We start from the raw sequence: 12,244 nt of genomic DNA, 5'->3' as shown, positions 1-12,244 counted from the left end.
CAGGGAGTGCTGCCTCGCATGTCGTCCCAACGCATTTTCTTTTGACTAGAGAACTTTGATGGCAGACCATACCAGTCATGACTAGCCGCTGCCTTGTGCATGGTCATAACCAGTGTGAGTGTTGTATTGTGCTCGCGTAGTGTACAGTTGGTATCATCAAAGTCGTGAATCCTCTCCAACGGCGCTCCACCCTTTATCCGTCGGTTTCAAATCTTCGTCCGCCATGATTTGCTTCCCCCCTTTTTATCCTTTCCGGTTCTATATTTTTAGGTGTGGTAGTCTGGCAGCTGCTGCGCGTCCTCGGTTCGTCCCATGCTGTGAGACCCTACACCCAAGACGCAGTAGAAGATGAGACGCCAAACGCCGATACAATGCGTACCTCTGCAGAGACCGAAAAGCGCAGCTGAGACGAAGCCCCCCAAATCGAAATCAACGCCATTCAAGCAATGCCGCCAACCCTCAAAGGGTAAAGACGACACGTGGTTAAAACACGTCCTCCGTGTCCATCTTGCCGGCCGTCTGCCCTGGCGCGCCGGCCTCCCTGGCGATGACGGTGGGCACGGCGCGGTCGGACTTGTCGTCGGCGACAAAGACGCCGAGGCCGGAAAAGGCTTCGAAGAGGGCGCGCGAGATGTACTCGTCGGCGCCGTAGCCACCGACCAGGTACTCATCCTTGGAGCGGATGGCGTCGATCCACTCGCTGTGGTAGTCGCGCAGGCAGTCGGGCCCCAGGTCGACGCGGCGCGGAGCGAGGTCGAGCCCGCCAAAGGGGTCGTAGGGCCCGTCGTCGACAATGGGCTTGGTCTTGTCGCGCAGGCCGCGGATGGACAGGCCGCCGGGGCCGGCTCCGGCGTGGAGGGCGGCGTCGCGCTTCTGCTGGCCGCGCTTCTTGAGGAGGACGCGGTCGAGGGCCTCGCCGGCGCGGCCGACGTCTGCGTTTTGCAGCGAGTTGAGCATCTCCTCGCGGAAGCGGGCGGCGCTGGCCTTTTCGTCGGCCTCGTCCTGGAGATCCTGCAGGCGGCGGGAGCGGGCGGCGTCCTGCTCGGCGGCGAGGCGCTTCTGGCGCGACTCGTCCGACTCGCGGGCGAGCTTGCGGTTGCGCTCAATTTCGGCCTTGTGGCGGGCCTCCCACTCGGCCAGCTGGGCCTCTGCCTTTGCGCGCGCCTCGGCGGGCCCGTTGACGAGGTCGTCGGTCAGGCACTCGACCATGTAGAGGTAGTCGTTGTAGTCGTCGAGCGTCTCAAAGTCATCCTCGACCTTGTTGAAGACGTGCGCGACGCGGCGCCGAATGTCCACCTCGCGCTCGACGCCGAGGTCGCCGAAAAAGGCGGCCTTGAAGCCGCGTAGGCGCAGCGTCTTGTGGCAGCCGGCGTAGGGGCACTGGTTGGGCCCGTCCTTGAAGATGCGCTCGACGCACGTCTTGCACATGCGGTGGTAGCACTCCGGGTTGATGCGGAACTCCATGTCGCGGTTGAAGTAGCGCGTCGTCTTGCACACGGGGCACGTCTCGTCCTGGTCGCTCGACGGCGGCGGCGGGTTGCTGCTGCTGTTGGCCTCGGCCAGGGAGGACGAGGTTGCATGGCGCACCGAGACGGTGCCGCCCGGCCGGGACATGGCGCGGTCCGGCCACTCAATGGAACAGAGGTACAAGGGGCGATTGAGCGAGGAGAGAAGGGGGTGGAGAGACGAGGAGAGATCTTGAGCGTGAGCGATGTGGAGAGAGTGGACGAGGCAAGGTGACGTTTTGCTCGGCGAGAGCTCGCTCACCTTGCGCCTGCTTTGTCATCAGGCACTCCCGAGTCTGGATCCCCACGAAAAGCTGCCCCTCCATCGGCTTCCATCTTCAACGCTCTCTTGAACGCCGCTTCCAACCTCATCCCACCCAGAAGCTCTCAGCATGGCCGACAGCAACGTCAAAGGTACGCTCAACAATCCACATCTGCGCTTCTCCCGTCATCTCTTCTGACCGCTTCCCAGAGCCGACGCCCGCCGAAGAGGCTGCCGCCCGCGCCAAGGAGGCCGGGGAGCAGGCCGCGCTGCCCTACAAATGGAGTCAGACCATCGGCGACCTCGACCTCTCCTTTACCGTCCCCGGAAACCTCAAGTCGCGCGATCTCGTCGTCGACCTCAAGAAGCAGAGCATCGCGGCGGGCGTCAAGGGCCAGGACCCGGTCATCAAGGTGACCCTGCCCCTCTCTTCCAAGCCTTGTCCCTGCCGTATCCCGTGTCCAACGTACCGACGAAATCCTAACATCTCCCCTCCCAGGGCGACCTCCCCCACACCATCCACGTCGACGAATCCACATGGACCCTCTCCACCAACACCGACGGCACCAAGACGGTCGAGATTCACCTGGACAAGATCAACAAGATGGAGTGGTGGGCCCACGTTGTCACCAGCGCCCCCAGCATCGACGTTTCCAAGATCCAGCCCGAGTCGTCCAAACTTTCCGACCTCGACGGCGAGACCAGGGGCATGGTCGAGAAGATGATGTACGACCAGCGCCAGAAGGAGGCCGGCCAGCCCACCTCGGACGAGCAGAAGAAGATGGATATTCTCAAAAAGTTCCAGGAGCAGCACCCGGAAATGGACTTTAGCAAGGCAAAGGTCAGCTGAGCACTCGCTCTCTGTAAATGTGTGCGGATGAATGGTGGCGTCCTGGGTCGGAGTCTTCGTTTCAATAAAAGTCAGCTAAGTGAGGGTCATCTTGATTCGAGGGCCAACGCGGCTCGCTCCAGGAAGGCGTTAAACTCTGTAACTTGGCGCAGCATCCCGCCCGTCGAGCTCCCGGAGCTGGCCTCGTCCGCCACCCGGGCCAGCATCAGCTCGAGGTTGCCCAGGTCGACCTGCTTCTGCGCGTCGCGGGACAGCTCGGGTGCCTCCCGGCCCTGCTCGACGGCGACGTCAATGTCGTGCATGAGGGTCGATGTGTTGATGCGACGCTAGACAGCCATCATGTCAGAGCCCGTTCCGAAGCCAGTCTTCCGAGGGGTGCCTTGTCCTACTTACCGTCGACTCCTTGCTGTCGGCCTCGTGCTTGGTGCGCACCGCGTCCATTCGCAGCGCCACCTGCTCCCTCTCCCCCTTGAGGCGCAGAATCTCTCCCCGCAGCGCCAGCTTCTCCTTTTGCGCGTGCTGGACCTGCTTGCGCAGCGAGTGCCAGTGATTCAGATGTATCGCCTGCTCCATCATATCAGCCCTCACTAGTTCGCAAGCGGCGCGGGGGGGTTGTTCCCACGTACGTGCTGGAGCAGCCTCGAACCCAGCTCCTCCCTGTACGCCTCAATCGCCCGCATCTTGACGCGGCACTCCTTCTTCTTGGCGGCGCTGTCCGCCTCGTCGGCGAGCTGCCGAAACTGCGCCAGCGTGGCGGCCATGACCTCGTCGCACACCTGCGCAAGCACGTCGACGACGCTCTCACCGATGCGGTTGGCAAACGGAATCTCGGACTGTAGGGGGTCTAGACCGTCGTCGTCACCGTCTCCTCCCGCTTGCTTCTTGTTGTTGACGAACCGTTGGACGGTGATTTCGATGGCGTCGTCGTCGTCATCGTCATTGCCGCCGCTCTCTCGACGCTTCGTTGCTACCGTCTTGCTGGGTGCCGGGTTTCGCTTGCGCTGCTTCTTTTCCGGCGACGGGTCTTTGTGCGGCTTGGGCTTGGGCCTGGGCTTGAGCTTTTGCTTGGATCTCGACTTGGAGTCTGCAGTCGGCTGGCTTTGCGCGACAGAGCTCGTGGTACGGGGTCGCACACGCTTTTGCCTCGTCTTCGGCTCCGATTCCGGCTCCGGCTCTGGCTCCCCCTGTTCTGCCCCCACGGCCCCTGATCCAAGCTCCGGTGAGCTGGTGCGTATGCTCCGTCGTGGCCGCTTTCTTCCCAGCGCTTTGGCGGCTTCGGTCGCGTCAATCTCCTCCGCTTCTTCCGCCGAAGCCTCTGCCTCTTCTGGCTGTCCCTGCGTCTCGGGCTCGTCTTCGTCGATAGGCAGAGGGTCTGGCAGCTCTTCTTCGACTGTCGCGTCCCTCGGCCTGTCGTCCGACAGCAGCTCATCCTCTTCTCCGCTCATGGGCCGCCGAGACACAGCGCCAGCAGATCCCCGCGATCGCATGGAAGCCGCCGCGTCGCTCATTCTGGCCTTTCGCACCAGGGGAGACGACGACGGGGGGGCCGCATCGTCCGTGCTCACGGCATACTGTAGTCGCCTCGCGGTAGAGCTTGCACTTGCGCTCAGCTGCAGGTTCCGCCTCCGTCCGCTCCCGGGGGCGTGCGCCGGGCTTTCCTCGACCTCCTCAATCATGGCGCCGGACAGGCGTGAGCGCTCTGGAGATTGCATGCTTGCAGGCAGGGGCGCCACCGCCTCCAACTCGTCTGCGCCAAGGTCCGTCTGGGTGGCGGGGACTAGGCCAGGCCTGCTTGAGCTTCTTGTTGCTCGGCTCGATGAGCCATTTGTTCTGTCCGACTGTCGGCTCCTTGCGGTCGGAGGCCCTGATGATTCTTTGGATGCGCCGGCCGAGTCCGGGGGCGCTTTAGTCGCTGATCGTGTAGCTCGCCTATCTTGTGAGGCCTCGTGCTTCTGCTCATCGTTGCGTTTCCGTTTCCTAGCAGAGACGTTCGGCGTGCGGCTCGGAGAGCTCGAGGGCTTGGCCGGCGGCTGATCCAGGCCGTCGATGTTGAGGTTGAACGAGTCGTCTCCAACATTAGTGCGCCTACGCGGTCAGCATTCCAAACACAATAGCAAGAGCAGGATTGAAGCTCTCAACGTACTGCGCGCCTCGGAGGCGCTCATTCAGCCGCTCTGCGCGACGTTCCCGCCCAGCTGTTGACCGCGTCAGCTTTGATGAATTGCCGGCGCGTGGGGGATGCGACAACGCACCAGCGGCCATGCTTAAAGACGGGAGATGGTCTCTTCATGGACGAAACAGTTCGATAGAGCCACGCCTGAGCTCTTACAGGCTCGCGAGCGCGGTGTAGGCTCGTAACGGGGCGAGGCGGAGGCGGCGGCTGATGCGACGCGTGGTTTGGGAGACGCGTTGCGGCAAAGTTGGGCGGTGACGTCGCGGGGCAGTGGAGAAGCAAGCTGCCGTCGGCTCAACGAGACAGACCGAGGTGTACAAGTACAAAGTACAAATAATTTCAACTCGCACCTTAGTTCTAGGTAGTGCAGGTTTGCTCGACTATTCATCTTGGCTCTAGGAGTCATCATGGTGGTTTACGGGTTATTGTGATTGACAATCCATCTCTTGATCGGCACCCTGGCCTTCCTAAGCAATGCTTCGCCTTCCCCAATGCATCTACGTTTACAGTCTCCGTACGTACCGCTGCATCTACGGGTATCTTTAGTCTCCATGTCCGTTCATACGCCCAAAAGGTCATTCATCCGTCCGCCCAGCTTCTCGGTCTCTGTCATGTCCCCGGGGAAGCATATACGAGCAAACATCGAGGCGGCCTGCGTGTAACAGACGTGCCCCTTGCGCACCCTATGGTCCGAGGACCCATTGCATATTCCCCTGCTTGAAGACGTGCCTAGACAATGTTAAACCTCGATGAGAAAATCAAGAATCGCTCAAGACCTACCCCATGAACTTTTCGTTTGTCAGCGCCTCCTTGCCGTACTCGGACTCGAGCATCTCTTGGTACTTGAATGGGATCATGACGGGCACGCCTTCAAAGGTGGTGTTTCTCAGCGGAAACACGTACGTGTCCTAACAATACTCGAGTCAGTCGTTGTGTTGGAAGAGTAACGCACGCGGTCCGTCACTCACTCGATACTCGTGCCCATTCTTGTCGTAGAGCATCCCTTGCCCGGCCGGGTGGTCCAGATGGTACCTCGCGGCCGTGATGTCGATGAACAGGCCCGTGGCCATGTCGATCCAGCGGGCATCGATGAGGTTGAGCGTGTCGTCCGTCTCGCGATGCTTGAAGTGGGGATTCACATCGAGCAGAAAATAACGACCCCTCTCCATCCGACCGTACTGGTAGTAGTAGACGGTCATGTTGTGGTATGCGGCGAGGTAATACATGTCGGCCTCGGTGACTTGCACGTCGGCATCCAAGTCCCAAGGCATGACCTGCGCGAGAGGCGTCAGCAAGGGCCAAGGCGAGATGCGAAGCCCAGACTTGCCTTCTTTCCCCACCACCAGCCAAGCAGGCTCCCATGCATCAGCCATGTCTGAAGACCGAGACCCCGGCAGGTGTCAAGATACGTCTGGATCAGAGTCCGGATGACGTCGCGATGAGGCTCCTCCTCGAGGGGCTCAACCAGGAACCGAGCATCGTAATGCGCGTGGGCGCTTTACGGCGTAAGCTTGGGGGCGCACCCAGCAACGGGATGGGTCGTGGCACATACTTGGCTTCCTCTGGGGAGGGGAGAAGCAGTCAGTACGCAATAGCCATCAGACAGGGCTTTGGGAGACTTACTGAAATACTTGGGCTCTGGATACTGGTTCTCGTCGATGGGCACTGGATCTCTCCTCGAGAGTCGGTGGCCAGCCGCGGCAGGTGAGGCTGTCGCGAGCAGCAACAGCAGCGTTGCGCAAAGTCGGCTCTTCATTCCCGCTTTCGTTTGACCTGCTCGAGATAGAGCTGACGGAGGACAGGAGTCGGACGAGCGGCGCCGCTTTTATCGGAGTCAAGAATGGGCTCGTGCAGCGCGCCAAGGGGTTTGAAAGTTCATCGACAGGCTGTTGCGATGCGTCGCGTTTCAGCTTTCATGCGAATTTAGTCAGTCGGAAAATCGGCATGCCTCCCTCGACTGAATATCGTTGATCTGCAGCAACGATCTAGGTAGAGGCCGAGATGCCGGTTCAGGGACTTGGGCCTTTCGGGAATGGACGGGCTCCCTGTGCTGCGTACTGTACCTTGCCTGGACGGGCAGGCTTCCAGTGCACTACAGTACAGCAGTCCAGCCCCAGGCTCCCAGGCGCCATGACAGCCCTAGCAGCCCCAGGGGGGTTGCACAGGCGGGATGAAACCGGACTACCTACCTTGGGTTAGTGCAACGCGCAATGAAGCGGCAGAGCGGCAACAAGAGGGCCACTCTGTGGGCAACTTTGCGAAGTCCACCTTCAATAAGAAACAGCGGCTGAACTGTGCAATCGAGCGAGCTTCACAGGCGCCTTCCACTGCATCGGCAACGCCGCAATTTATGTACCTTACCGCCATCATGTCGTCCATCCCTCGTCATGCCTGTCCTCCCTATTCCTTTCGACCATCATCCATGCAGATACTTGGCCGAGGGTTCTCCCGTCGGCCCCTACTGTAAGCACAGACACGAGCGCTTCCTCTCTGGATCGACAACAAAGTGCTGTATTGCCAACTACAGACAGCAGCCGCGGCCAGCAAGGTTCAGCTTGATGTTGATTCATCGACTTCTAGGCTATGGTCTGGGCCGTCCCTATGAAGGCTAGTGTACAGCGCGGCTATTGAAAAAAGACTCGAGATGCGTCGCGAGATGCGTCGCGAGTAGCTCCCAACTCTCCGAGGCCCGGCTGATCGAGGACGCGGGTGTAGGTGCAAGGGTCTCGTTATGGATGCGCTCGGCGCACCTGGACTGGTTGTTGATGACAGCTCCTCGTCGTTCAAAAGCTCACAACCATCGACGTCTGGCGAATGGCGACTTGTTCAGAGGCTGACCAGGACTGCAAGGAGACAAGAAGAGGGCCCTTACCGCCATGAGGACGCAAGCTAGACTTATGTACGGACTCATCCGCTCGCCTATCCTCGCAAACTTCCAGAGGATGCCTAAAGGTCTGGCTGCCACGTTAGAAGGGCGTACCTCGTTTCGCGTAGCGGATACACGCACCCATCCTTGTTGGAGTCGAGTATTCTCGGGAATATCTGGTGAATGTATGCTGAAGTGCAGGTGAGGAGGAGGAGGACAAGCACGAGCGAATGGAGGTTGAAGAGGGCCGACTGGAGAGAATATACGGTTAGCACGCACGGCAAGGCGGCCGCGAGACATACCATGATGGAGTCGATGTCGGCGCGGATTCGAGCGCCTCTTTGGTCGTGCTGCGTTGTGTTGCGCTGCTTTGCGCTGGTCCCGTCCGTCGGCATGTGTGTCCTCGCCATCGTTTGGCTCTCGGCATTTGGCGGGGGGAGCTGGGCGGAGAAACAGCTCTTCCGCTCCGCCCCGGGCCGGCAATCCGCAGCGTCACAATCTTGGCTGCATCCGCTAGCCCTGCCGTCTCCACAGCGAATCCACCCCCAACGCCCTCCGGCTTGCGCAAGCTTGCTTCTCCCACTGCTCGCTGGCCTAACAATCCTCCACACCCCGTCCAAGCGCTTCCTTCTTGTCGCTGCATCAGCTTTGAGAGGCCGACATCGTCAGCAGTCTCCGTTGTTAATGGAACCGTCGTTGACATTCACCTCTTGACCCCCCCCTTTGGGACAACGACGACGATTGCGAGCAGCCACCGCTCCAGCTCCCACCATGACGGCATGGAACGTAGGTTGCCTGCCACGGCCGGCGGCAAATGACGCTGACGAGCACTTTATAGATCTTCCGCATCACGGGCGATCTGTCCCACGCCCTCTCCAAATGCATCCTCATCTTGGCCATCCACCGCAACCACAGCGCCGAGGGCGTGTCCTTCATCACTCAGGCCCTCTACGCCCTCGTCTTCTGTTCCCGCTATCTCGACATCTTTAGGGAACATTCGGTCTGGAACCTGCTCTTTAAGATATTCTACATCACCTCCTCCTTCTACATACTCGGAGTCATGCAGTGGCTTTATCCCCGCTCCCGCGAACGAGAGCTGTCCTGGAAGATGGGTGCCGCCGTCCTCGGAGCCTCACTCCTGCTTTCGCCCTTTATGATGATGATTTTCGAGAAGGTCTGGAGCTTTCGATCGGTAAGTTTTATCATTCGGGCCCCAGCGACAATCCGCCATGCTGACCCTGCAACAGTGGATGTGGGTATTTTCCGAGATCCTCGAGTCCGTCTGCGTCCTCCCTCAGCTGCTTCTCCTCCGGCAAACAACCGTCCCCACCGTCATCGATTCTTTCTACCTGCTGGCGCTAGGCTCCTACCGGGCCCTGTACTGCATCAACTGGTTCGTCCGCGAGTTTGACAACCGCAAGCCCGACACCGTGTCCGTCATCTTCGGTATCATCCAGACGGCTCTCTATATCGACTTTGCATGGGTATACTACACGCGCCAGAGGGTGAAGCTCCGTGGCGGCGGCATTGTCGATGCCGACGACATGCGTCGGGGATGGCTCCTGCGCCGCATCTTTGGCAAGAACGTCGACGTTGCCGACGATGAAGAGGGTGCCCCCGCGCTGGGTGGTCAGGGCGGTGACGGCAGACGCGAAGGCCGGCCCAAGTGGGGGGCCCGCGGCATTTCAGTCAGCGCTGATGAGGGAGTGCTCGATGCAGAAAGGAGGAACCGTGCGGACGCCGAGGATCTGGACGAGGGAGTCGACCCGGACGCCAAGATGCAGGATCCAGACGAACTGGCCAAGGCGCTGGATGACGACGACTTCCCCGTCGCTGAAGCCTCTTCGCCGTCGTCGCAGAACAACGGCCGAGGCGTGCCGCGGGGACTTGGGAACGGGAACGAGTGGCGCGAATAGTGGAGGGCAAAAGGGAATCGAGGGAGAGTGACTCTGTTGGCAAGTAGCACAAGACACGGCGCCACCCCCGGCCTGCATGCCACGGGTTGACAAGCGTGAGAGCGAGACCAAGGAGGGGAGGAAGAGCGCGACAGCGAAGCATTTTTTGGGAAGACGGGACTGATACGAGCCGGGCTACGTGGATGTGGGCAGTCTATGGTTCAATGGTAAAGGGCGGCAACCAGACCGCAACGCTTAATGCTACCTGGGCCGAGAAAACGTGGCAGCGTATGTACCCCGGTCGGCAGGTAAGCTGATACGTGATGTGGGTTCCGAATCTCTCCGAGATGCAGCTTAGTGTGCGGGTTCGTCCGCGAGGGTGTCGCAAACAGCGCCGAGGGTCAACACGTGGTGTACATTTGTGCGGTCGGCCAAGGTGTCTGTAGGTGTATATGTGTGTGCTATGTACAAGTGATTAACCGACGAATGATTTCCCTGCGAGGAGCCGAGACTTGCATCCCCATACCGAGGGTCTCCTCCTTTTTCCGGCGGCGGTGGTCCGAAGCTGGCCTCATGCCGAGACGAAAGCGGCGTCGGGCGGCACTCTATGCCGCAGGCAAATTCCAGCGCAGATGAAAAATAGACGGGCGCGCACAAACACACGATGGCGAGTCCGACAGAAGGAATAGAGCGAGGCAAAAGGCAATCAGCGAGTGAAGCGTGCCACGTCGTCGTCATGCGTACGTCAGCCAACGAAGCGCCTGGCGAACTCGTCGTAGAGCTTGGGGCTGATTTCGTCGCTGCTGAGGCCTTCGACCTCAAGCAGAACGCCCTTTTTGGCGTAGTGCTCGAGGAGGGGCTCGCTGGCCTGCATGAAGTTGCGGAAGCGGGCGCGGTAGATGTGCTCCGAGTCGTCGGGCCGCTGAACGAGGGGGTCGCCGGTGACGTCGTCGCGACCGGGGACGCGGGGCGCGTTGAAGGAGGTGTTGTAGACGCGGCCCGAGGGCTCGTGGACCCAGCGGCCGGCAATGCGGTCGAGGATGACGGAAAAGGGCGTCTTGATGGAAACGGCCAGGTTGATGGGGACGATGGCGTCAAGCGTCGTGGCCTGGGCGGCGTTGCGCGGATAGCCGTCGAGGATGAACGAGGCCGAGGGGTCGTCGGAGGCTTGGGGCGGCGAGGGCGGAGGGGGTTCGGCCGAGATCCACGGCTGCTGGGGCTGGAGGCGGCCGGTGTCCATGACGGAGAAGGAGGAGGGACTCTCGGAGGCCGTCGTCGCCTCGGAGGAGAGAGTCATGAGGTCCGGGGGGCCTTGGGCTCGGAGCCAGCCGCGGCTGCGGAGTTCGCTGGAGATGAGGCGCAGCATAAGGTCGTCGGCGACGAGGCCGCCCGTCTTGATCTTGTTCTCGGCCATGATGCCTTTGGGGGATGTCAGTGACTGGTTTCAATCGCGCATGGGGGTGAGCAGTACCCAGAGGCGTCCGGTTCTTGACATTGCTGCGCAAGAGGTCGCCGGTGCTGACGGACTGGAGCTGGGGGAAGCGCTTGAGCAGGCGCTCGCTCTGGGTGCCCTTTCCGACGCCCGGCGCGCCAACAAGAATGACGCGCGCGGCTCGTTTGAGTTGCATGTCTGTCCCAGGGGACCAAGGGGTAAAAGGGTTCTTGAGACGGCGGCGACGATGCCGCTGTGCGCCGAGCACGGGGAAGGACGCGCGGCGAGCAAGGAAGCAGTCTTGTTACGACGGACGCCCTCGGGTAAAACGAGAAAAAGCCGCCCAAACGAAAACGAAGGAAAAGAAGCAAAGGATATGAGGTAAAGTACTAAAAGGAGGTATGTATGGCAGAAAACAATACGGAAGAGAGGGTGGAGATGGTGAAGCTGGTGAGGAAGGTGAGGATGGCCCGAGGCGCGGTTGGCTGGTGCGACGACAGGGTTGAGAGCTGCATGCGATGAGACGGAAACTTGTTGAGCGGGGGTGCTGGAAAGAGTGGGGAATGCAGCGTTCGAGCAGCCGAGGACCCCGTTCTGGGGATTTTAGCCTGTAGGGCAGCGGCCTGTGATTGGCAAGGGGCGCCGATGACGCTCGACGTTATAGGGGTCCGGGGTGGGGTGTGCTAGGCCGATACTGAGGAGCCCTGGTCTGGGCTGATGGGCATTCAATTGGTCATCTCGAATGACGCATTCTTGCGCTCATCAGCGCCGCACCATGAACAGCCACAACTCGAAAAGGGACGGGGAAAACTTCAGCCATCGTTGGTCATCTACTTTACGGATAGAATAAAAGCCCAGCTCGCATCATCGTGACGCGTCCCCCGCCCTCCCCCATTTTCCTCGGCCTCGCAACAGTGCCAGCAAAGGGACAGTCGACGCTTGATTTTAAATCAACACCATCCAGGCATGCCCTTTTACAACCTCTGACAGTGCTTTATCTGCCAGTCTTGGCATCGCTCAACGTGGAGCCCGGATCTAGAGTTTCACACGGGCACTACGGAATTACCCAAGCTTGTGCTAGGAGGCCAACACCCAGCTGCTGCTTCAAGGCCCAGAACATCCGCCAGCGGGGCGGTCGTTCCTGAAATTGTGCGCCGGGCCCATGGTCACCGTATTGCCGATTATTCCCTTATTTCCAGAGTGTCGTGTGCGAAGGAGTCGCGGCAGAACACATTAGCCGCCGACCAAACTTTACCTCTCG

At 60.4% G+C, this 12,244-nt stretch overlaps 7 protein-coding genes across 7 annotated transcripts; 2 read left to right on the top strand and 5 right to left on the bottom strand.

Annotated features, from left to right (window-relative positions):
* Positions 1–483: 483 nt before the first annotated feature.
* On the bottom strand, positions 484–1,464 carry HRG_09656 (CDK-activating kinase assembly factor MAT1 domain-containing protein; the record flags this gene model as incomplete). Its single annotated transcript, XM_044868127.1, has 1 exon — positions 484–1,464. One exon carries the CDS (start codon positions 1,462–1,464, stop codon positions 484–486), a length of 981 nt encoding a protein of 326 aa, XP_044716708.1.
* A 433-nt stretch (positions 1,465–1,897) lies between these two features.
* HRG_09655 (CS domain-containing protein) lies at positions 1,898–2,617 on the top strand (the record flags this gene model as incomplete). The annotated part of the gene is made up of 3 exons (XM_044868126.1): positions 1,898–1,919; positions 1,978–2,180; positions 2,267–2,617. The coding sequence occupies 3 exons, from the start codon at positions 1,898–1,900 to the stop codon at positions 2,615–2,617; spliced, it is 576 nt and encodes a 191-aa protein (XP_044716707.1).
* An 86-nt stretch (positions 2,618–2,703) lies between these two features.
* HRG_09654 (triadin) lies at positions 2,704–4,879 on the bottom strand (the record flags this gene model as incomplete). Its single annotated transcript, XM_044868125.1, has 6 exons — positions 2,704–2,943; positions 3,011–3,181; positions 3,244–3,701; positions 3,753–4,702; positions 4,761–4,812; positions 4,870–4,879. 6 exons carry the CDS (start codon positions 4,877–4,879, stop codon positions 2,704–2,706), a joined length of 1,881 nt encoding a protein of 626 aa, XP_044716706.1.
* A 594-nt stretch (positions 4,880–5,473) lies between these two features.
* On the bottom strand, positions 5,474–6,546 carry HRG_09653 (licD family domain-containing protein; the record flags this gene model as incomplete). The annotated part of the gene is made up of 6 exons (XM_044868124.1): positions 5,474–5,519; positions 5,571–5,698; positions 5,759–6,064; positions 6,118–6,286; positions 6,343–6,352; positions 6,414–6,546. 6 exons carry the CDS (start codon positions 6,544–6,546, stop codon positions 5,474–5,476), a joined length of 792 nt encoding a protein of 263 aa, XP_044716705.1.
* Positions 6,547–7,616: 1,070 nt separating this feature from the next.
* On the bottom strand, positions 7,617–8,066 carry HRG_09652 (uncharacterized protein; the record flags this gene model as incomplete). The annotated part of the gene is made up of 4 exons (XM_044868123.1): positions 7,617–7,633; positions 7,698–7,744; positions 7,798–7,907; positions 7,959–8,066. The coding sequence occupies 4 exons, from the start codon at positions 8,064–8,066 to the stop codon at positions 7,617–7,619; spliced, it is 282 nt and encodes a 93-aa protein (XP_044716704.1).
* Positions 8,067–8,427: 361 nt separating this feature from the next.
* HRG_09651 (ER lumen protein retaining receptor domain-containing protein) lies at positions 8,428–9,572 on the top strand (the record flags this gene model as incomplete). Its single annotated transcript, XM_044868122.1, has 3 exons — positions 8,428–8,442; positions 8,495–8,848; positions 8,904–9,572. The coding sequence occupies 3 exons, from the start codon at positions 8,428–8,430 to the stop codon at positions 9,570–9,572; spliced, it is 1,038 nt and encodes a 345-aa protein (XP_044716703.1).
* A 724-nt stretch (positions 9,573–10,296) lies between these two features.
* Positions 10,297–11,179, bottom strand: HRG_09650 (adenylate kinase domain-containing protein; the record flags this gene model as incomplete). The annotated part of the gene is made up of 2 exons (XM_044868121.1): positions 10,297–10,970; positions 11,023–11,179. The coding sequence occupies 2 exons, from the start codon at positions 11,177–11,179 to the stop codon at positions 10,297–10,299; spliced, it is 831 nt and encodes a 276-aa protein (XP_044716702.1).
* Between the last annotated feature and the right edge of the window lie 1,065 nt (positions 11,180–12,244).

This window comes from Hirsutella rhossiliensis, assembly GCF_020360975.1.
Source record: "Hirsutella rhossiliensis strain HR02 chromosome Unknown scaffold00013, whole genome shotgun sequence".
Lineage (NCBI taxonomy): Eukaryota > Fungi > Ascomycota > Sordariomycetes > Hypocreales > Ophiocordycipitaceae > Hirsutella > Hirsutella rhossiliensis.
This window is presented reverse-complemented; position numbering and strand designations above follow the sequence as displayed.